Source organism: Copadichromis virginalis, linkage group LG2, assembly GCF_057382275.1.
Source record: "Copadichromis virginalis isolate Kocher_CV1m ecotype Utaka linkage group LG2, C_Virginalis_male_GT1.1, whole genome shotgun sequence".
NCBI lineage: Eukaryota > Metazoa > Chordata > Actinopteri > Cichliformes > Cichlidae > Copadichromis > Copadichromis virginalis.
In genome coordinates this window covers 31,075,285-31,099,603 of record NC_140619.1, presented here as the reverse complement: position 1 = coordinate 31,099,603, position 24,319 = coordinate 31,075,285, and the positions used below count along the sequence as shown (strand labels likewise).

Here is a 24,319-nt window from a genome sequence, read left to right as displayed (position 1 = left end):
AGATAAAAGTAATCATTTTAGCTTATAAAGCATGCCTATAAGAGGCAATCACTGTGTAATCTGCTACTGCAAAGTAAATGAAAAGCACAGGGAAAATCTGTCCTTCACATTCATATACATTAATCAGATTTACTAGGTTAAAAGTCCAAATGCAGTTAAATGTCAATGATCTCCACAGCAGTCAATGAAAAAAAAAATTATCAGTACATAATTATTGGTAACAACCGACATGACATGATATAAAAGGTGGGAAGTGGTTGAACTTTGTGGGAGGTTTAAAGAAAGAAAATATAAAGTGGGCAGTAAATCAAAATCTCCCTACCTATCCAAGCTAATATGACTTTAATTACTATGTTAAAAGCTGAGAAAGGTCTTGAACTGAAGCTGTGAGAGGAATTTACCTTGGAGAAACATTTCAATTTTATTAGATAATGTATTAGCTGCTGCAGCCAGCTCTTGGGTTATACACTGCACTGCTAGAAATGGTAGCATGTTTATGAATGGATGCAGACATAACACACCATTATTCAGTCACAAACAGCTGTATTTCGAAAGGCCTGGACAGCCAGCCTGACAATGCTTCAATGCATGATCACATCCTTACTTAGTTGGTTGGTACTTTGTTATTGCACAGAACATGATAACATAAGGCACAGTCACTTTGGTTCTTTCCTCACAGAAATTACCTACTTGCCACACTTGCTTTTCATATTCCTTATATTACTCTGACTCCTTTTCTGTGTTCTTTGCAAAGAGGAGATAAACTGAACACGGCTCTATTCAACCAAAAGTAACAGAGTCTGGGAAAAGAAGTGTGACCTCATGCAGTACCCAGAGTAAAGAATACCAGCTTCCAAAATTATCTTATTCTTTTATTACCTACTGAGCTTTCATGTTACACACTATGTCTTAATTTTTTTTTATTTCAAGTCAAATGTCAGCCTAAATACAAACATGAAAGGCTTTGTTTTTGTGGCAGTTCTATAACTATTACAGAAAGCACTCAACAGCACTCACTGTTTGGTAATTTCCTGACATTTAAATTTGCTTTGTGGCGTTTCAGTGCCTAATACAGAGGCCTAATGCACAGGCCAGAGGAGATGCACAAACACATGGGAGGTTCGACTGAGACAGCGAAAGAAAATTGTTGTTCTTTGGTAAAAATGTGTCTTACCAAAGTAAGACCTGAGAGGCCTGCAGGGCCATAACATTAATCTGCTGTTGAAAACGTAATACTAAGCCAGTGTGACATAAAACTTTTAAATACACTAAATATAACTTTTTAATTATGATTATTATGATTATCTTGTGTAGTTAAAAAAGAACCTCAGACATAAAAACATAATTTTCACTTCATGAATGTAACAGTAGATGTGAGCAAAGGCAGAACTGGGGGAACTGTTTCAATAAATCCGGATAACCCACATAAACATTACATTGATAGGAATTATAGTGGCTATAGTGAAAGAGTGATACACCCAAACTCTCGGGTTCCATCAAGTTGAAGAATAATAAACTAAATCCAATTCTTATGTTCTATTTAATTTTAAAAAAAAATGTCTTCGTTGTTTCTTAGACTTGTTCCCTCCTTTAAACTTATTAGTTGGGATGAGATGTGTCCCGCTGATTGAGGCGGGTACTCCTCTAAAGCTTGTCTTGTTGGGAAACTGCCCAAGCTGAATCAGAAAACAGGATTTTTTTTTCAAATTTGAATAATAGCTGACATGATTAGGTGGAATAGAGAAACTACCAGGCACCTACTAACAATCGGTTCAACATTTCAATAATTTTCAAGCGAAACAAATAAGCAATTTAAAGTTTTACCTTCTCCAGTGTAAACACTTGCATATTCATTTGCACTTTATTACACTGCAATTTGAATATATGTGCTTTAGACAGTTGGTTGGGCTTTAAGAAACAATGAATAGTAATACACTAAAAAAAATAAAAAAAATAATCATTGAAATAAAAATGAAAATAATTAAGTGGGCCATGTATTTGCATCATTCCCCATTGCTATAGCCCGCAAATATCATGCTTTCATTGACTGTGACAACACAGCTGTAAGAGCTATAGAGAGAAGACTGAACTTGACAAAGAGACTGAGAAGATCAGGGCAGACAGGCTTTCTCTAAATGTAGACTGAGAGACAGAAAAAGTCACATTCATTAAGATGACAGCCTTTCTCCCATGGATAAGCCCTTATCCCTTTCCCCCCAGCAGAAATATAAGACTAATTTTATAATCGCAAAAGCAGAGGAGAAACAAAGAAAAGAAAAACTGAAGCACTAAATGAAAATGCATAACACTGAAATACTGGCAAAGCTTTGCTCTAAAGTGTCCAGTCTCTTGCCTCTAAGAAATTACCTGTCTAATTCAATGTGTGAACTTGATGAGACAGCAGTGCCTCCATGCAAAGTTACAATCATAAACGGAATAACACCCTGGAGAGTGATGAGTCATGCTGGGAGCATGCAGATGGGAAACAGTAAGGCTGAGTAGAGTGACACTAATAAAAAAAGACACTGTGTTATGCGGGATTATAGGGATGTGGGGTCAAGTGAGACTATAGTCTGGTCATGATCGGCTCTGGTGCAACTAAAAAGGTAATATCATAACAGAATTCCAACTCTGTAAGGCTCATGGGTCATTTTGATGTTACTAACTACAGTAGACAGTGATGTGTATTAGATCTGAGATGTAACTGCACATCTGTCACTTTTATATTTAGCACTTTGATGTGCTAAATATAAAAGTGCTTGTATGTCTCTTCATTCCATCTTCTTTGTATCTTTTACTTCACAGTGGTGACACACTCGCCTCACTCAACACTGATCTCAACATTATTGCATCAATATTAAATGCTCATGTTTTTCGCACACTAAAACTCCACACCCTCTTTCCTCTGTCTATCTCTCATTTCCCCTGACCTTTCAACTAATGTAGCATGGAAATTTAGTCATCCAACTGCCATCCCTCCAGTTAATGACAAGAGTCTTAATCAAGTCTAACAGTGTTTATAGTAACATCAATGTGACTGGGTATTAAACAGTTTGTCCATCAGTGATAACTACCATGCACATTAGAGATGAAGATGTTCATGTATTTCATAGTTATGACTATTGCCCCTGTCTGAAAACCTCCTGCCTTTGCACTGCTAGAAAGATACAAGCCACTCCAATTAATAATTTTGGATTAGCAGTCTGGGTTACTGTCAGTGCTCTCCTGAGCTGATCTCTGGAGTCCCCAGTCGTGCTTCTCTGCATGCAAATGTCCCATTGCTCCCCCTGTGCAGCCAAAGGTTTTCACAGCCACTCAAATCACCCCAGCTCCATTTTGCCACATCTACTTTATTCATCCGCTTGTCCTGCCTTACCATCGGCCACTCGGGCAGAAGCGCAGTGGAGCGCAGTGCAGCGTTACATAACGAGCTGAGAAGCAAGAGGAGGAGGAAGAAAAAGGAGCCAGAATGTGCAAGGATGGATGCAGATATGAAGCACTCACCACCAAAACGGAGGGTGGGAGCAGAGAAAAAAATGTATTAAAAGATCCTCAAGGTGCATTTTGTTTTGCTTTTACCATACTGCAGTGGGACCACACCCTTTTCTAAAATAGCACCAGTCTCTGTTACTGTTCTGTGCTGAGCATTGAGTGTGTGTACATTTTAATAAAAACAAAATGTGATAATACCGTATACCTAAAAGCCTAATTCTAATTCATGCATCCAGTTTTTTTTACTGCCTTTGTGTTGATAGAAGAATACATTTGGGTGGCTGAATAAATCACCACACATTCTAAACTGTGCTGACGGCAAATGAAATAAGGATACAGCTAAGGGTAAAAATACTATGCAGCTGCAGGTGTTTGCAGGTATTCAACGACAATTATGCATTAATATGCAGTATGTATGTGTCTGGATGTGTCTGTTTGGGTTTCATGCCAGACTGATCACCTTGCTATTTGCTCCCACCTAGATCATGTGGCAGATGGTGGACACAAGTCCCCAGAGACAGGGTTTAAATTTAATGTAAAATGACAATAATTTTCAGTGTATGAGTAGAAGTTTGAGACATTCCTATTTGTCTGTATAGGGTTTATGTAGCCATGCAGGTGCTATAACAACAACATTTAGAAAGTGGAGATCGATTTATTCTCCAGAGAGAGGGAGAAAAGTAAGAGAACTGGCAAGATATTTAAATATGGGATGGAATAAAAGAACAGACTGACAATAAAGGAAAGTAAATATCTGAGCTAGGAATAGAAGGCAGATGGTGAGTAGAAATTCAGAAACAGTCCCACATAGCTTCTAGACTGTTCTACCTTACCTTTAATCTGACACACACACACACACACACACACACACACACACACACACACAAACATTAGATACACCTTAAAATAGTTCTTCTTACAGTGTTATGGCATGCCACCTTTCAGTCCCCAACTCCCAAGGCCATATGTTTTTTTAATCCAAAAATCTGCAGAACAAAGGAGTCTAGCCTAATTTTATGGTCAGTATAATACCATCAGCAAATTTCCTATTTTTCATACTAAACTCATATTAAGTCAACTTAGTTTCACTACATATTTTTCTCTGATTATTATATTATAGTTTTAAGACCACTCACTTAACCAAAAAACTGCATCAAGAAATTATGACACGTGGCCTTGAATTTGACCATTAGTCTGTCGGAAAGTCTTCTTTACCTACCACCTATGCAAATGCACACTTCCTTTCAAATGAGACTGACTAACGAAGTGAATGTAAATGACGATTTTATGCTCCTATTTTCTGGAGAGCAATTATAGGATTAAGGGAAGAGGCACTAAATGAGTATAATGCAGCATCTCTCTAAACTGTCTCCCTCAGAGTTGTCATTTTTACTTTACTCTTCAGTTAATTGTTGCCACTGTAGTTGGTCACTATTAAGTCTAAAACATTTTTCTGTTCCTCTGTGTATATGGGACATTTCAGTTTGTATGCAAGATCTAGCGTAATACAGAAAACACAAAACCTGCATCCACCTCTGCAGTACACCACCGCCCCAATGAATGTAGGTCACCCTCCTCACTCCAACTCTCACTATCTAAACATATCCTTTCTCCTTTAACTCTCTCGTTCCCTTTTGCTCATGGAGATTTCACCTCCTCCCACTGCCCTTCACCTGATGCTACAGGGTGCTTTTTTCCTTTGCCCCCAGCGTGCTTTCTCTTCTCCATTATCTTTTGTCCTATACCATATGTTTGCACCCCCTCCCCCCAAACATAACAGCTCTCCCCACCTTCCTGCCTGCCCTGCCAATATTAGCAGCCATGAATGGTTGCTATGGAAACTACATCCTCCAGTGAAGCAGTAGGACATAAGAAGGAGTCATGGTGACAGTGCTTATGGTGATGGAAAATAATACTGGGATCACTCTGTCTCCCAGCAACATGAGACTCATATTTCTTTCTCACTTCTTCTCAATCATTCTGATCCTGCCTTCATCTTCACCTTGTCTGTTATTGTCTGATAGGATTTTTATTTCAAACCCTTTGCATTACAACCTACCCATCTTCTTCCCATCACCCTTGCTGCAGTGCTGTGCAGCTCTCTGTGCAGTCCCAATGAGTGCTTGGTTTAGTGACTAAGCTGTGATATAGACGGGGGCAGGAGACAAAGACCGAGAAGGAATGGACAAAGGAGAGGAAGAGGGAGAGTTACGCACCAAGCAGAACCCTGATTTCATTAATATGGGCCTGTTAATCTGGGCGTGGGCTATTCTCCATCTGTCACAGCAGGAGCAGCACACAAAGCAGGCAGCCAAAACACACTTAGAAGCACAGCCAAGGACTCACAGACACATTCACATACACATGAAAACACAAGACAACAAAACAGACACACAAATTGATACGGCTTTGCAAATCCGTATATACTAAATAAAAAAGAAAAAAACAGGGGCGCTGTCGGCTGTCCCTCTGCGTCTCACACTGGAGCAATGAAACGGACTTTGCGGTAGAACAGCATCCTTTACTTTCACCACCCAAAATATTCTCTTAACAATCAACTCTAAAGCTGGCCTAACAAACATGATTTTTATTATAAACAGTACAGCCTATGACAGGCCACATTTAATCCTTATCTCACATTGTCTCATTTCTGAGATATTATAAAAAGAATCAACAGGAAAGTAAAAACACGAATCATTTTCATTATTTTCCTCCACTAAAACAAAATGTTTTTAATATTATCTGACATTTTTATCCCTGAATTATTCCTCTCTTTTCTATCTCGCAGGTTTTTAAGTGCCAGCAGGCTGTAAGTCCTCAGCCAAGGCAAGAAATCGATGGCACAGCGGAGGAGGATGTGCATACATGTGTGGATAGGAAGAAACAGTAGTCTCTGTGTGGGTAGTTTGTCTGCCTGCTGAGCCCACCGCCTCCTGTCTATAAAAGATACCAGGCCATGCCAGCTCCACATTCTTAATTACTACAAATCACCTCTTTATCTAAATCTAATTGCAATTTCATCCTTGCTACAACCTTCTTAATGTACATATGTCAGTCTCATTTGTTCGCCTGTCTTCACTTGCACTTTTTTCCACTATTTCTCTATTTAACTCCTAATCTTTTTGGATCCCATGATCATGACAAAAGTCAAGAGTTCACAACTGAAATCCCTCTGTTGAGGGTGCTAATTCTGTCTTCTAAATTTTAGTTATGGGCACTGGAAATGCACTGCGATTGGCATTACAATACCTGTAAGAGCTCACATAAAAGCTGTCATTTAGCATTTTTGTTTTCGTGCTGTCACTGTTTGCAGGAATTGTTTCCCTATAATCTTCTTTGCAGTATTTCATTGAATAATTAACAAGGTCTTTTTCACCCTAATGAAGGCCAGATATTAAAAATGTATAATTTCCTGTTTTCTGTAAGTAAAAGGACTTCTATCTTTGAGTGGAACACTCTATTGTCATAATTGTTTAGCACATTAAGGATAAATCCCTAACTTTATGAGTCACAATGGCATAGTGGCCCTTTTGAGGCTTTTTCACTCTTGCAGGATCTGCATAATACCTGACAACAACAATAGATGACTTGCATATGATTGCATTCAGTGCAAGCAACAATGCACAGATACAATCTGATTTTTTTTTTATCTCAATTTTAAAAGATTACAAATGCATTTAAATATTGAAAAATGCTATTACATTTAGCTCATCCCTAATCCACATTTAAAGGAGGATGACTGTAATCATTTATAATTATGCTTCACTAATGTGTTTATGTTAATGTTTGTCCTCTGTGAATCAGTAGCTTGTGCTTCCCCAAACGTCTTGCTGATAATTCAATCAGCTATTGTCACTTTCACTTCCTCTCCTTCTCTAAATTTTTTTCTCTTCCTGCTACAAGAGAGCAGAGATATCCATCTCCACCTACCTAGCACATGTCATTTCCTTTCCCTTTGGCAGCAGGAAGCGGTAGGAGATGGTCAGGCAGTCTCGTAGATGGTATCTCTGTCGTGATCATTTTATTACAGTCCTGTATTTGATAACCACTGTACACACTCCTTGATAAGCTTTAAATGATGTGCTGTTGTTGGTGTATGACAATTTTAACTGCATGTTGTAATGGGAAAAATTCTAGTTTATTGTCACATTTATATTTAGGTGCTTAGAATTTCATTTTAGAATTTTTTATTTTTTAGGTGAAGGACACATGTGTGTCAATATGACCTGGTGTAACTGCTTAGCTATGCTCAACTGCTATGCTCAAGACCAGCCCAGGTGCTTCCTGGAAAAAGATAGTCCGAGTCCTCCCTGCCCAGCAACAACCTGGGTCAGATAAGCAACTGTCGTAACTGAAGAGATACAGAGAGTTGTTTTGTCAAGGTATAAAAGAGGAGCTGAGACATCCCAAGGACAGAGCTCTCATGACTGTAGAACTGGGATGTTTGCATTGCATACTTTATTAACAGAAATTTCCATCATAACTGTATGAACCTGTGTCAAGAATTGTGCTTGACACAGAATCATTGAGCATTGTTTTAGACTTTCTGGACTAAACTAGCACTATGTGTATCATGGAAACCTCCCAGTATATGTATATTTAATTTTTAATCTTTAGCCAGAGGTATAATTAACTGTGCTTATTCTAGGTGGAAGTAGCTTGAGAGATTCTTACCAGCAGCACTGGAAGCAGTGGGCCAGTTCTGAACCAGAACCCCCTGGGCTCCCTGCATTACTGAGGACTCCTCCATATGCACTGAACTGAAACACACACACACACACACACACACACACACACACACACACACACACACACACACACACACACACACACACACACACACATCAGCATATTAAAGATCACAAAAGTATTTTTGCACACATATTATAAACAATATCCATTAAGATAAGTTTTTTCTAATAGTATGTTAAGATTTCACATCTGAATTTCACAGCCCAAGGAGGTATGGATTCAAAATCCAGTTTTCCTATCTCCATATGTTTCTTTTAATACACACTATAATAACAGTGGGGGTTGGTTAATGGTGCAGAAATCCCAGAACAGCTTCATTCAGATTAAGATTAAAGTAGTTACTCTACATTTTCCCAACATTTTCTGGATTATGGATTACAGAGGGCTGTTCTTACATTTTCACACCAACTCTGTGGGACTCCAACACCCTCTGCTCTACTGAAAAACACCACAATCTGTGTAGTGTTAAAAAGCAACAACAGAAATTCTACTACAAACCATGGTCCAATCTCACTGTGTCTGCCTTGTCTTGAAAAGTGGAAGATTATACTGTCTGGCTCAGACATTGTGGTTTTAGTAATAAAAAAAAAAAAAAAATTTAAAAAAGAGGGCACAGTTTGGTTATATCTACATGTCTTTAAAAGGTGTCCCAAATATCTGTTATCTAAGGATGGGAGGATGAGAGAGCCTCTGTTCAAAGGTGAATTCACCTAAAATTCACCTAAACTGTACACTTATATACCTGTGATTCATTATCCCATGGCAGGCTATCACAGCATGCAGTTACCAATATAAAATGATTTTACAAAATATACATACCATCTTAATTTGCTGTTCTAAAGCATCGTTTTATTCTGCTTCTCAGCCTGCTTCTACTTTAATTCAATTCATTGATCCACACAAATTTTGGCACTGACTATAGTTCTTCTCACAATTATCAGCTTAAAAATAGATATGTAGAAAATTATTTATTTCTTTTTACAAATATCCATGTGCAGTACTTTCTGTGATTAAAACCTGTCAGTGATTGTGTTTTAAAACAAGAAATCTAATGTCTATCAGAAATCTGAACCAGAACCAGTGTAGTAAAGTAAAGTTTTGCAACTGATTATATTGTAGTTTTCTTTTCTTTTTAATACTGTGAACAGTTAAAATAGTATACAGCTAGAACTAGATTATGCATTGATGCATGACGAGAAGCGATTTGGTGATGGATGGAATTTTAAGCGCTGCTAAAACACAGCATTATCGGGTACACTGATTAAATATTAAAGCACATTACAGTGGCAACAGGCAGACAGTATATATTTCACCTAATGGTAGTCTCTTTTTCTCATTTCCCTTGTAACCCTCTCCTACTGTCTGCAACCACTGTCTTATCAATTTTCAGGATTTTTCAGCCACTTATTGTTTTATTTCATAACTACTATGATCTCAAAATTAACTCATACTCTCATACTTTTATAACACACAGGAGAAAATGTGCTTTCCCCAGGGATTAGATTAAAAAAATGAAATAGGTCACTTCTATTAAATGGTTTTTCGGGTGTTGTATCCAAAGCCTCTCACACAAGATGTGATTCTGATACTGTATAAACAGATGAAAATTCCGTGATGCTTAGTGATAGTCAACCTGAAACACATCAGCGAGAGTCAGTCATGAGAAAGATTAACTATATTAGACTGTTTCACTCAGACACATTAACTTCAATAATCCCCGCTGTAATTATGAGGGAATCTATGGAACATTAATGACACTCAGATGATGCGATGTTAATAATCTGGCATCAGATCGCATACATGAGTACATACATATTTGTATCTACAGAGATGATGTTTGAATAATGAAAAGAAACCAACACTCGATTCAGTGTTTCAGGTTGCATCTGTGTTAAGACAGATGTGCCACTCCATTCAAATACAGGTGGGACAATAGCACTGAGTATAAATAACGATTGGAGCTGTTTTAATCATACACACTATGACATGCATATACATATGCACAAGGGCCTTAGGAGAGACAAAGTGACAAAGGCAAAGTGTTTCTCAGCATGGGTGTCTTAAGCAATGTTTCTAGTTGTTTGGCATTAACACTTCTGATATTTTTTAAATGCCACCATCTGTAAGATGAGGACAGATTAATTTAGTCAAGCAATAAATGAGATAGTTAGATAGAGATAACTTTCCTACCTCATTAAACATGTAATTGTTTGTAATTATGGTGCCATCTCATAAGCATGACCCTCGATTTTGTAATTTGTAATGCGATCACTACCGTGGTCATGCAGCACACTCCCTGTCTCCTTGTAGCTATGTTTCCACCCAAAAAACTGCCCTTCATACATCACTGACCCCTCTCTGCTTCTAACCCTCCAATCCGGTCCCCATCTGGGCATGGTAACATAGAGCAATTCCTGAGTGTATTTCTTATTGCTGTGTCTCTCTTCTCCTATAGAGTATTAAAGATTAATTATTTCTGCTTATTTGAACAAAATGCTTAAATAAAATCTAAGGTACTTCTCTAAATTCTCTAAATTTACCTTAACTATATGTTTAATAAACATAATGTACAGTGGAAAATGGTAATTAATGGGTGATGTTAAGATTAAATCCTTCCACTTAAGGCAGCACTCACATCACTGCGAAGAATGCACAAAGATAATCCTTACTGGAATTAATGAATGCAAATGCCTAACCTGGCTAAATGTTTGATATGTAGCTGGGTAGGCTTTGTTAAATATTTTAAATTTTTGCCTGGTAGCCATTGGAATGGGAAAACTCCATACCCTTTACAACAGATCTCAATGTCAACTCAGTATCATTGCCCAAAAAAAGCTATTTTTTTTTAAATATACATTATTGTCTATGCATATATTTTCTGCTTCAATTCTAAGATAATGTTTAAATAACAGCCTGCTCTAAAAATAACAGACTCCCTTCAACTAATAAACTTGTAAATAACCCCAATGTACTTGCAGGTCTTTGTTTATTTTAAAATTACTCCGCATAATATGCGGAAGCATGCTAGATCAATATCTTTATATGCAGATATTTGGAGGGATAATGACACCAGCAAAACTTGTTTTTGGAAGAAGACGAGTTTAACTTGGGTTTGCATTCATTTATTTAATGTTTAGATGTTACATCGGATAGAATTTAAATATGACACTAATCTTTTTCTATATACTATTTGGGAATAGGTTATGCAACTTCCATATATAGGGATTAATAAAATTTGTCAACTACTACAGATCAGTCATTTATAAAACTGTGCAGGAATTAATTATTGGCTTAAATCTTGAAAATATGATTTTTTTTTCTTTGTTTACCTTTTGTTTTTCACCAAACATTGGAAATCAACTAGTGAGGTATGAAGAGACTTTTAGTGTAAAGTCACAAAGTAAAATTGGATCCTTACCTCTGCATTACACCTCCTGCTCTCAGGGAGGCTGAATATCTCCAGTCTGAATTTGGTGCCTTGGGCTGCAAGAGAGAGTGAGAGAAATTTAGTCTTAAGTACAGGTGAAAGCCAATACCATCTCATTAATAAGTCATGGCAACAACTCCTAGTGCAGTACACACACATTAACACACAAGCTAAGGCACCCAACCACAATCTATAGCAGCGATAGCTTGCCTCTTCGTTTGCAGAAAAATGACTGATGGATTGAATCATGTAGGTGTGCTCATGGCCTCCTATCCTCACACACTAGTTTCTTCCCCCCTCCCTCCCTACTCTCATCCATCACTTTGAAGGAAAAATGACTTTGAGAGATTTACCTCCAGCAGCCTACCAACTCTGTAGTGTTTCACAAAAGACCTGAAGCCACACAGACAGAATAAGTCCTCTTGGACTCAGCTGGGTGTTGTGTGTTTATCACCACTAGAACTCTTATTTCGTTTTATATATTAATGATCGACTCAAATTTCAGCTGTTAACCCAACGTCTCTTCTGCTTCCTCTCCATTCCCAGACGATTACTGGGCATGTTTTTCAGCAATGCTTAATCAGTATTTTTTTTAAGACAGTATCATCAGCTAGATTTTTCCTTCTCACCAAAGACCCACCCTTTCTACCCTGCCTCTATATATTCACCACCTACTCTTCTGTATTTGAGTTCCTTCTGTTCTGTCTTGTTTACGCTGATAAAAACCTTGAGTTTCACTGCCACACAATTTGCTTGAGTGAGTCTGACACATCTCACCATGGTAACTGTGAAGAGCCCAGTGTATATTTTACTCTACACCCACCTCCCTCTGTTAGTTCAGCCCAGTGAAGGTCACAGGTGGAGAAAGGAAGAGGGAGGGGAGGGCAGATATCAGATTAAGTCCCTCTATATTTAGACTCAGACAATTCTACAAAAGAGGGATAAATGAGCACCACAATCTCTGATTAACTGTCAGTGGTGCAATTTGTTAATGAGATCCTATTATGAGACTTCAGACACAAAGGTAAAACATCATATATCCTGAAAAAAGCAATTATAGTACTAATTGTTTGTTTGCAGCTTCCTAAGATGAGACTCAAATTGCGTCAAAATGGGCTGTTTGCAGCAACCACATCACCGAGATGAGATAGCATTTCCTCAGATCTCATCCTAAACCACTGACAAAGACAAAACAACCTGACCAAGGACACTAAATCCCCCCTGCCTGGCCATGCAGCTCATAAGAGACCCATTTACAATCCCATTTCCTTTCAAATATGACAGATGTTCACTTGCTACTGAAGCTGCATTGACCTCCATGAGTCTGCAGTGGACATTCATCACCCTTGAAATCCAATATTTGGTCTTAATGAGAGAAGCCTGGTATTCCTCCTGGAGTCTTTCAAACAGAGGATAATGTCTGCAGGGATATAGAGTGCTGTAGCATCTTTTCATACTAGGAACTAAAGGTGAACTTAATTATATGGAGACAATTTTTCACCAAAAAGCAATCAGTGAACAGATCAGTAATTTAGAAGGAAGTAAAAGACATTAGCTTGGCATTAAATACACAGTTAACGCAGGTTATTTTGCTCATTTTACTTTGTAAACAATTGAAATAAAGAGGGTAGAACAAGAAATAAATAAATAAATAACCTCTACAAATAAGACCAGATTGTCCACAAATGGAACTAAACAGCTTTGCTTAATGTTCGCCCTGTTGCTACACAGCAGTGGCCAAAGGGAAACTGGTCTGCCTGGCCGGATGGTGTTTATGGGGATAAATGAAATCACACACAGTAGACTATACACACATTAGATAGAAACATCTGGAACATAAATATGTTGGTAATTTAGTTAGTATTCCTCCTAAGGAAAAACAAACCCACAAAACTAAAGCATTCACATAGTAAATGTAAACAAAAACAAACACAACAAAGAAATAAAAACCTAAGAGAATGAGAAATCAACGCATCCTATTTCATCATTTGAAAGGGAGAATATGAATTAAGTGAAGATGAAAAAACAAAATTCCCATGGGGTTTTTCGGTATATTAATTTCCTTGCCTCACAATACGTGATAAATTAAGGAATAGGAATAGTGTCGCACTCCCATTTTCTCGCCTTTTCCTTTATTCTTCCCTCTCCTTCTGAGTGAACACTCCTAGCATGGATACAGAGCTCACACCTCCGCCATCAACTCTGTGTCCAATCACCTTTTATCCCCCGCCTCATCTGTTTGGAGGCAGCCAATCCACGGACAGCACTGAGAAACACATCGCTTCCATTTAATTACATATCAAGATCGAACATGACTGGCATTTAATGAGGAACACTTCAAGTGATAGCTGAACAATTACCTTTTTCTCCAGCTCTCTTTTTATCACCTAATCTCTCCTGCATTCTCGGCACTTTTCAGACAGGCTCTGGGATAAACATAATTACTAAAAATAATAATAATAATAATAATGTGCATCCAAAATAATGCCGTTTCACTATAACTACAAATGAGGCAAACAGTTCAAACTTCCACATAACAAAAAGAAAGAAGAGAAAAGAAATAAATGTATAAAATGAAGCTCTATGCTGAATGAAACTCAGTCTCTGCCTCATTTCTGTATTCTTTACTAATTCCCAGAGCCCAGCTTATTCTTTAGTACCAAAGAAGTACGTGACCAGAAGCGGATATTTTGGTGCAGTGGGACTGGGGGCTCTTACAGCTGGCAAACTGCACTATTTCACAGATTCTCTGTCTCCTTTTTTCTGTCTTTAGAGATGACCACCATTGCCCTCTAAAACTACTGAATACTGTGGCACAAAGATGACCTTAGACAAACAGCACAGGCTGTGTGGGGTCACAGGTGAACAAGCAATGCTAAATCTACCAGTTTGTTTTGAAAACAAAATAAGTAAAGGGAAAGAAAGATACAGTGAGTGAGAGGATTTGCACCTTGATATACAGACTCAGTGTTTACTGTGAAGGACAGACACACTTCAAAATTTTAAACCGTGAATCATCAAACATTGTGAAACACAGAAAAACAATATGTAGTCTACCAAATATTCAATTAAAAATGTTAACACCCATTCACTCAAATAACAACACAATCCAGAGAAGCAATCCACATTGTCATACCAAACCATTATCAAGATGCAACACCTAAAGATAAGGAATGTGAAGATGAAAACTATGTCCATTAACATCATGATGAAAACAATTTCTTCATCCTAGCAGACAAAGTTAGACTAAGAGAACTAACCAATCACAGGGAGTGGCACCATGCAATATATTTTTAAAACATCACAGCCCCACAGCCCCACTGCTAAAACACTGCCGAAGAGAAAACCCTGAGAATTTTCTTTTTATGGTGTGCTTCATTTAGTGTTAAAGAAATCTAAAATAACAAACACAGAGATCAGACCACAAACACACCTGAATTGCTGTTGCATCTGGCATACTGAGACGCCGTACAAATATCTGGCTCTGTCCACTGTGACTGGTGACGTAGCCTGAACCCCAAGTGCCACTATGCGGCCGTCCAGTGTTGTAGAACATAAAAGTGTCACTTCCTGATGTGGCAGTCAGGCATGTCTTGTAACAGTATGTTTTGGTGAGAGACCCGTTTCCCCGCACTTCAATATAATGTGGTTCCACTTTGAGGTCACGTCGCAGGGCCACATTGTTGGCTTGCTGCCCTCCACCTGCAGCTCTTGCTGCGCCCCCACCTCCAGCTGCTGTAGCGCCTCCTTCTGGCACATTTTTCTTGGACACACAACAAGGGCAACAGGAGCCAGGCTGGGTACAATAGGCATGGCATCGCACAATTGCCAGCACAAAGATAGTGACCAGGAATACAAAGGTTGTGGCACTCAAGGCAATGATGAGGTAGATAGTGACACTGGAAAGCTTTAGGCCACTGTCAGCTCTGATGATGCGTTTGGTTTCAGGTGCCAACTTTGGAGGGGACTCCAACACATGTACATAGATTGTAGCGGTGGAGGAGAGTGGGGGTAGTCCATTATCGCGCACCAGTACAGTCAGAATGAAGGAGGTGGAGTTATCTTCTATGACACGCCGTGTGGTGCGGATCTCACCTGTGTACTCATGCACCTTGAACAGATCAACATCTGTGTTGGTCTGCTCCAGGGAATAAAGTAACCAAGCATTCTGCCCAGCATCACCATCCCATGCAGTAATCTTGCTAACCAACACTCCTGCTTCAACGTTCTTCATTAGTGTCTCCATAGTGCGGCTTCCATTGGCAGGTGGGTACACTATCCTGGGCACATGATCATTCTGATCCATAACGTAAACATAAACTGTGGCCACACGACTGAGGGGAGGTACACCGTTGTCCTGGGCTTTAATCTGAAAGTGAAACTCTCGCAGCTTCTCAAAGTCAAAGGCTCTCAGGGCATAGGCCTCACCTTTATCAGGTTTGATGCTGACATAGCTGGCGATAGGGATGCCATGGTTGTTGTCATTGAGGACGGTATAGGTGATCCGTGCATTTTCTCCAGCATCAGCGTCTGTGGCCTTAACAATACAGAGAGATGCACCAGGAGCATTGTTCTCTGTAATATAAACAGTATATGACGTTTGTTCAAAACGAGGTGGGTTATCATTAACATCTGCAACATCCACTTTAAAGGTCATCTGAGATGACAGGGGTGGTGTGCCTCCATCCACAGCATTGACTGTGACATTGTAGGATGAGATGGTTTCACGATCCAGGAAAGCTGATGTGACAATAGTATAGTGATTGCGGAAGGACTTGATCCTAAAAGGCAAATTGGGCATGATCTCCAGGGTTACTTGCTTGTTTGGTCCAGAGTCACGGTCAATCACACTGATCAATGCTACCACTGTGTCAGCCCGGGCATCTTCACGTACAGGGCTGGAGAGTGAAGACAGTACAATCTCAGGAATGTTGTCATTGACATCCAAAACTTCTACAACTACTTTACAGTGTACTGCTGTGGGGGCTGGCCCCTTGTCCATTGCCTGTATATACATTTCATAAGAGGTTGTCTCCTCGTAGTCTATGTTGTTTTTTACCCTAATTTCCCCTGTGTCTGTGTCCATAGAAAACATCTGTCTGACTCTTTCTGGCGTGTAACTGCTGAAAGAGTAAAAAACCTCGCCATTTAAGCCATCGTCGGGATCTGTTGCATTTAACTTGATTACAAGTGCACCCTTTGGAGAGTTTTCAGACAGTTTTACTTTGTACACAGAGCTGTCAAATGTGGGCGAGTTGTCATTAGCGTCGAGCACACGGACATTAATTTTGGCCGTGCCAGTTCGCTGTGGGGTGCCTCCATCCATTGCTGTCAGGATAAGCTGATGAGAGGGCATCTGCTCCCGGTCAAAGGACTTTTTGAGAATGAGCTCAATGTGCTTATTATTAGAGAAGGCTTTAATTGCGTCTAGAGTGAGGTGCTCGCTTGGGCTGAGTCGATACTGCTTCACAGAGTTGGAGCCGTCATCTGCATCCTGAGCGCCTTCGATGTGGAAACGAGACCCGGGCACAGCGGACTCGGACACCTCAAGCTGATATTCATCTCGAGGGAACTGCGGCGCGTTATCGTTCACGTCCAAAATCTCAACCTCCACGTTGTGCACCTCAAGCGGATTCTCTAATACTACCTCAAGGCTACGTGAACAGGTGCCACTGAATTCACAAAATGTCTCTCGGTCAATGCGGTCACTCACCACCAGTTTCCCAGTTTTGTGGTTTATGGTGAAATATCTCCGTCCACTGTCCGATGTAATTCTGATGCGTCGAGTGGAAAGTTTTCTTAGATCCAGACCCAGATCTCGGACAATGTCACCTACCAGTGCTCCGTTCTCCAGCTCCTCTGGAATGGAGTATCGAATTTGTGCATTTGTAAGGCCACTGAGTACGACGATAACCAAATATAAAGAAAAAGGCACATTCCCTTTTACACTGTAACAGCATCGCGCCGTCACAGCCATCGCAGGCGGGCAGAATTTGCGGACGGGTTGGAGAAATCTTTCCGCCTTTTCAGCTTACTGTTGGTCCCCACCCGCCTCATTAAAAACGAGGGAACAGACCGCGCATAACTCCGACTATGTGCAGGATAAAAACCGCATCTTCACAGGTGCCTGCATGAATGAAAATTTTTCCTCCGCATCCATATTTTGCTTTGTCTGTCTGAGTGGTGTTATTAAACGAATCTATCCCTCTAGCAAGCCTGTCTCCTTTCACAGATGCCGCCTATTGCTCTCTCTCTCTTTCTCTCTGCGATGTGGCGATGCTGTCTGTGGGCAAAGGGGGAGGGCCAGCTTCTCGCTCAAACGACGCTGACTGCATTTCAGCACCTCCGACAAAAATAATCAAACACCGTCTAATAAAATTAAACTTCAAAAGACCAGACCTCGGTAGTTTTATCGATATGTCTAATCTACAAATCAAGATAAACCTGCAGCGGCATCTGTGTACTGATTTCGAAGAAATGAACAGAATCGTTTTCCCTCTTTTTTTGTGAGTGCCACCGCCCTTTTCATTGTGTGCTGGGAAACTGATTTATGAAGCAGCCTGGAAATTAGACTTCCTCGCTGATGCAAATCCAGAACAACACAAAAACGCTTTACTCCAACGAAAAGAGATGTGTTTTGGAATAAAAGAAACACATAAATGCACCAATTTAGGAAGGGATCCACATAAAGGTGTGACACAATATTAAGTGTATTTGTTCAATATAAAGAGGGCTTTATTAACTCCAGTTTTATATCACAGAAAATACAGTGGGGGTAAGAGGAGGTGACGGGTAAACTGACCACGATTTGTCTTTTTAACCCCGTCCTAATCACGTGTTAAGTGCTGCGAGACAGGTGACTTCTGTCAGAACAAACACATTTCTGTTCCTTCATGATACCACTCTGCCCTTCAGTGACAGCTGACAATGCTTTGCACTTTAACACCACAGCTGCAGAGCCATTAGAACTGGTTCAGTCCCACATAAAAGAAAAACCACATGACATAATAACGTTGTTAAATGGTGACCAGACTAACCGGGTCACAGGCAAATGCTCCAGATGTTAACCTATTCCACATCTCCATAAAGACAAGGCAGGGCTTTCCCCTAATAGGCAGTACAGATGTGAAGCACTTAAAGCGTTAGAAGGATTCTTGTCAACATGCACGCCTTCCCTCGGTTATCAGCATCAAGTCCTCAATTAATAGCGCATAAATCTTGCAGCTACTAAAACGCTACACCAAGTTAAGTTAAGTTTTATTCATTAAATTAAATGGATTAAATTGCGCATGTGTAGCAGGTGGTAACGTTAACATCTTTTGCGGGGTGCCCTTAAATTACTTTGCTAGCTCGATGCTCAGTAGCGCAGTTCAATGCTGCATATTTTGGTATCGATCCAATGCCAAGTAAACAAATGTCAATACTACCAATAACAGTACTGAGACCGATATTTCTAACCTATAAAGGCAATTTATATCGGGAAGAGCAGTGTGTATTTTACGTGGTGTTTTTTTTAACCCACATAAGCAGCCCCTTACTGAGCTTAGAAGATGAGAAGTATCGATCCTATCGCGCTAGTATGGATCTGATACCAATACCAGTTGGAATCAGTATGATATTTGGCTTGATCTGCTCACCTCTGGTTCCCAGTATACAAGTTAACTGAAGCTAACTGGAGCCTTGGGCCAAACGCGAATCAAAAGGACAGACAGTATTGGACGCTTTTGTCACGTGTTTGGTTGACGACTAACAGAGATTCGTGTTGAAACGTCCTGGTGAAGCCCACCAAGAATAAAAGTAATTTTCAGCAAATTCGGTGATGCATCCAGTAGAGTACCGATATCTAAAAAGTGCTAATGTGATCTGTTCACACTCTTTAAACACTAACTTGTGTAAAGTTATTCGTTGTGACGATTTGGCCTTGTGAAACCCCGAATCTTCTTCAACACGGCCACTGGGCCAAGATGAGCGTCTACCGCCCACATAATCTTTTCTCTTCCTTGGTGCTCTGCCACTGTCACCCACGCCTGGTCTGCCCACGGCGATGACAGCGTTTGGCATCTCGGGAGACAAAGAGAAGACAGTGACTCACTGGGATGCTGCTAGTGGATGAACGGATACAAGGCGACACGAATAGGTGGCGTAATTGGAGAAGCAGGCAAATGTTATGTGCGAAAGTCAGACGTTCTGTTAAAAAATGTGTTTTCACATTACGTCATTTGAATATTATTATTTTTAGTGCTAAATCCTTCGTGGATTTCTACATGTGCATTATCAACAGAGCGAGCAGCATCACTGGGTTTATATGGGTCTGCCACACTAACCGTGACATTTAGCAGATTTTCCCGCTGGGGTGTTTAAACCTTCGAGTCTGGCAATGATACAAAAATAGAGAGAGACGACGTTTATCTTATAAACAACAAACACAGAGCTGAATTTACACGTGTTCTCTGCACCGATCTTTTACATTCCTTTCCGCCCTCCTCGCTATTTTTCCCAGCGCATTTTTTTTTTCTACAGCTGTCTAATACTCATTCCTGCTTCATATACGCCCATCTGTTTCAGCGTTAATTGCGTGCCTCTGAGCTCTAGATTATTTCTTTCTTTTTTCACTCAAGGGTGTTGCAGATAAAGTTATTAACAATGTCCCACCTGCAAACAGACGCCTGTCACGCCTAAACAAATACTGATTTCAAAGCGCTAATTGGCTCATTTGTGTTTCCCTTTACTGCAGTTTGCGCAGTTTTTTTTTTAAAAAAATCACAGGTTATCAAAGGTTCGGTTCTCATCTATTTTTTCATTTATTTCTCCTTAAATATTCACACCTTCTGCAATCTCCAATCTGGACTGTCTCAAGCTGCGCTTTTGTCCGGCAGCCGCTGTTCCAGCTGATGACTGGCTGAGGGAGATACTGGGTTCTTACGCGTTTCGTGACGTGCAGTTTTCAACGTGCGAGCTTGTGACAAGAGAAATATTCTGACTTTGCCTTTGTTCCTTTTATTGCAGCAGAATATTAAGAGCCCCATTACATCAATTATGCAAGATGATCATGATATTAATAACATTCTCTTCAACCTCATTACTACTGTAAGCGGGTACTCTAAAAACCATTCATATTACTTGCCCTAAGAGTTTTTTATATGGCACACCCCATTTTAGTGAGTTAGAGCTGACAACAGAGACCCTCATAGAAAATGGTCATAATTGGGCAATCATTAAGTATAAGTCCTTGCATCATTCCCTCCGTGAACACATACAAACAAAGGCAGTCATTCCAACTTAAAGGGCATTTGTTGCTGTAGGCATTTATAAGGAAAATACCACTGTATAATAACATGGCTGTGTCTGAAGGGATGTCAGAAGATCTGTTGATCTGTCTGTTCTCTCATATTTTTTTTTAAATGCCAGAAAAGTATCATTGACAATATGACCTTACTAGAAAATCGGTGCATGCAAACTCTTAGGCCTACCTAGTGGTTCTCTAATAGTGGTTCTCTAATAAAGTTCAGGACATTGTAATTGGAAAAATTCAAGTTTATTCTCACATTTAGATTCAGGTGCTTAGAATTTCACTGTAGAATTTTGTATAACCTTTTATTTCTTAGGTGAAGGACATGTGTGTGTCAATATCACCTAGTATAACTGCTTTGCTATGCTCAACTGTGTTATGTGCTAACTGTTTTGCTTTGAAGAGAAAACTCCCAAGAAGACAGTGGGAGTCCTCCCTATCCAGCAACAGCCCAGGTGGGATAATCAACTGTCGTAACTGAAGAGATACAGAGAGTTGTTTTGTGAGGGTATAAAAGAGGAGCTGAGAGAACCCAAAGACAGAGATCTCATGACAGAGATCTCACATACAACTGTGATGTTGTATGTTTGTTAGCTCTCCTGCATGAAGCAATTAAAAAGCTTGGCCACAGCTGATCGCATTGCAGACTTTATTAACAAAAAATTCGACCATAATGCTCCCCAGTGTAATGCCACTGTGAGAGAAAGAAATCCTAAAGTATTAAAATCTATGTTATTCTGGGCAAATTCATATGGTGCAAAGCTTTGCTTTGAAGTCTCTTTGTGCAATATGACAGCAGTCACACTGTATTAGTATTTGCAGACGGAGACAAACACTTATAAGATTTTCATTTTTCTTAATGCTTCTTCACATAGAAGGTGAGAAGAAAAAATAGAGCAGATGTCTGTCATGAATTTTTAAAATGTTCTGAAATAAATATGGCAAACTGCTCTTTTAAGAAGCCTTTATACACCCTTAACACAGAGGAAGTGAGTAAAGGAATATCTTGTTCAACTGATTAAATTAAAAAATAAAACAGTATATTTAAGATATTTTTCACATTTGCTGTCTTAGTAAAAAAAAGGAAGGTTAAAAGGCAAGGTCATTAGTGATACACATTTAAACCTTCCCCAAGCGGAAGAGGAAATCTGGGCAGGAGGGAATAGAGGTGGAAAAGACAGTGAAATTGGTCCCTCTGTTGGAATACACTGGTAGTACAAGGGTAGGACACGTGACTATCGCCCCACCGCCCAACCCCAGGCTTTTTCATTAAGCCAAAGCACTAGAGTCTAATCCCATATATGAGTGTGCATGTGTTTGAGAGAGAGGGAGGGAGCAAGGGCACAGATGTCAAGCTGCAGTGGCAGTCATTTTCTTTATCATTTTCAGTATAGTGACCTCAATGGAAAAAAGCAAGCTATAAAGCCAAGGCACCCTGCAGAGGTAAAATGAGATATAGCAATGCAGAGAATGCCAATCTCACACATACATAATTAAAAAGATTTCAAAATACACATACACGCACAAACACACACATGCTTATGCTGTGTGTTTTTTATAAAATGCAAAAATACAAAAAGCAAAGGCTGATGAGTGCTACTGCTGAATATATGGGCTTATCACACTGTGACAGAGTTGAATTCTCATGCTTTCTCTCCCCTGTGCTCAAGAACTTTCCCATTATAAAATCTTCAAAACAAAGGTCCCATGATAAGCCAATCCTCTTGCTCAGGTGGACACAGTAAGTGCGTGTAAAAGGCATTCTCTGGGTATGATCCCTTGTGTACCTTTTTCTAAAAAATAAAGGGTTTGAGAGGACACCAATCCATCCCTGTGGGACCCTCCAAGGGTTCTTGGTTGTCCTGATTCAGGCTGTGCATAAATCAAACAGATTTTCCTTGTGGCACTGAACAAAGCTATCAGAAAATGCAGGCAGGCTTTGGATACTTCCCTCTCAGGATGCCCTGGCTTTCCATCCTTCCCATATGGGAGGATGGAAGCCATGGTTCTGAGCATGACAAAGCTAATCTAACGACAGTGAAAAACATCCAAATGCCACTAAGAGGGAGCATGTGGGGAAGATGGGTTAGCGGAAGAGGGTGAGTAGGGGAGGGGTGGTGATAAGTTCTTCCTTTTATCTGTGACCAATTGTAAGCTTGTGATGTTCTCAGTTAGCTGCAGGGCATTTATTATATGTGCTTTTTTTTGTCCATCACATCCTCACAAACTCCCGTTTCTTTTCACCATCTCACACTCAAGGCTCTTGTCTGTGCTGCTGCATGTGACTTCCTTCAAAATCCTGTCCTATTTTGGAACAGATTCTCTAATCTCACACACTTTTCCCTCACTCGCTTTGCTCCCTAATTTTTCTGACTAGGCATTTGTGCTGCAGAAGCACTGCATCTTTGGACTGCATCCTTCCCTTTCCTCTGTCTCTGTTTCTCTCAACATATCCACCATGTTTGCTTTGTGCTTGCATCTACGTAACACATGCTGGGAAGGATGCCTGGGTGGGGGCGGGTGTATACTGGCAGCTCGCTGGAAACAGACTAGTTCATCATTTCATTATGGCTCAAACAGTCGTCATGGTAACCACAGATGGCAGCACTAACCTCACTCTGTCACAAAGGACACACCCTTGCAAAGGAGACAAACAGGAAGTGCTACATAAGATGTATGTCTGTGTGACATACAGACAAAGAGAGAACAATAAAGAACAATGAATGAATCTGTGCTGGTCAGTCACCCTGTGTTATAACTGAGGTGAGGGCATTTCTTTGTAATGCCTTCTATCCAACTGCTGAACTCATCAGGCATGAGTTGTTGTCATGTTGCAAGCCATAAATGCTTAGCTTCGACAACGATAATGTACTTCAAAATCAATAATTTAATAGATTTTGGAGCACCAGGGAGTACAGATAAATGTTCTGATGGTTGCCTGGATAAAAGCCTCTCCTCCTCATCCTCAGCCTATGCCCCAACCAACCGATTTAGCTGTGATTGACACTAGGTGTTGTCGGCCCCGCCCAGCCGCAGAGCCGAGTTGGGAGGGGGGGGGGTTGAGCCTAGCGGAGCTGATACCTCGATCGGTACTGAAGCTCCCTGCCGCTACTGCCACTGCAACGAGTAGCGGAAAATTACCTGCCCCTCCCCCCATCTCTTCCTCTCTCATACACATTCACAGAGAGCTGCAGCATACAGAGCACACAAGCTAGTGGATTCCTTTACCGCAGAGAGACAGCTTCAGACATTGTGTGAATGTGTGTGTGAATGGGTGGATGACTGTGTATAGTGTAAAGCGCTTTGGGGTCCTTAGGACCAGGTGAAGTGCTATACAAATACAGGCCGTTTACCGTTTA

The 24,319-nt window shown here is 40.1% G+C and overlaps 1 protein-coding gene across 33 annotated transcripts in view; it reads right to left on the bottom strand.

Annotated features, from left to right (window-relative positions):
• LOC146717655 (protocadherin alpha-C2-like) overlaps positions 1–24,319 on the bottom strand; it is a 214,921-nt gene that overhangs the window by 3,269 nt on the left and 187,333 nt on the right. For 31 of the 33 annotated variants that reach the window (XM_085479021.1, XM_085479234.1, XM_085479144.1 and 28 more), the window contains exons 2-3: positions 11,663–11,727; positions 8,167–8,252 (exon numbers count right to left, since the gene is read on the bottom strand). In XM_085479021.1, the coding sequence (XP_085335147.1) occupies positions 8,167–8,252; positions 11,663–11,727 (151 nt within the window). Of the gene's footprint in view, positions 1–8,166; positions 8,253–11,662; positions 11,728–15,104; positions 18,148–24,319 lie in introns of those variants that run through there. The other 2 variants (XM_085479002.1, XM_085479248.1) reach the window with 2 other exon arrangements.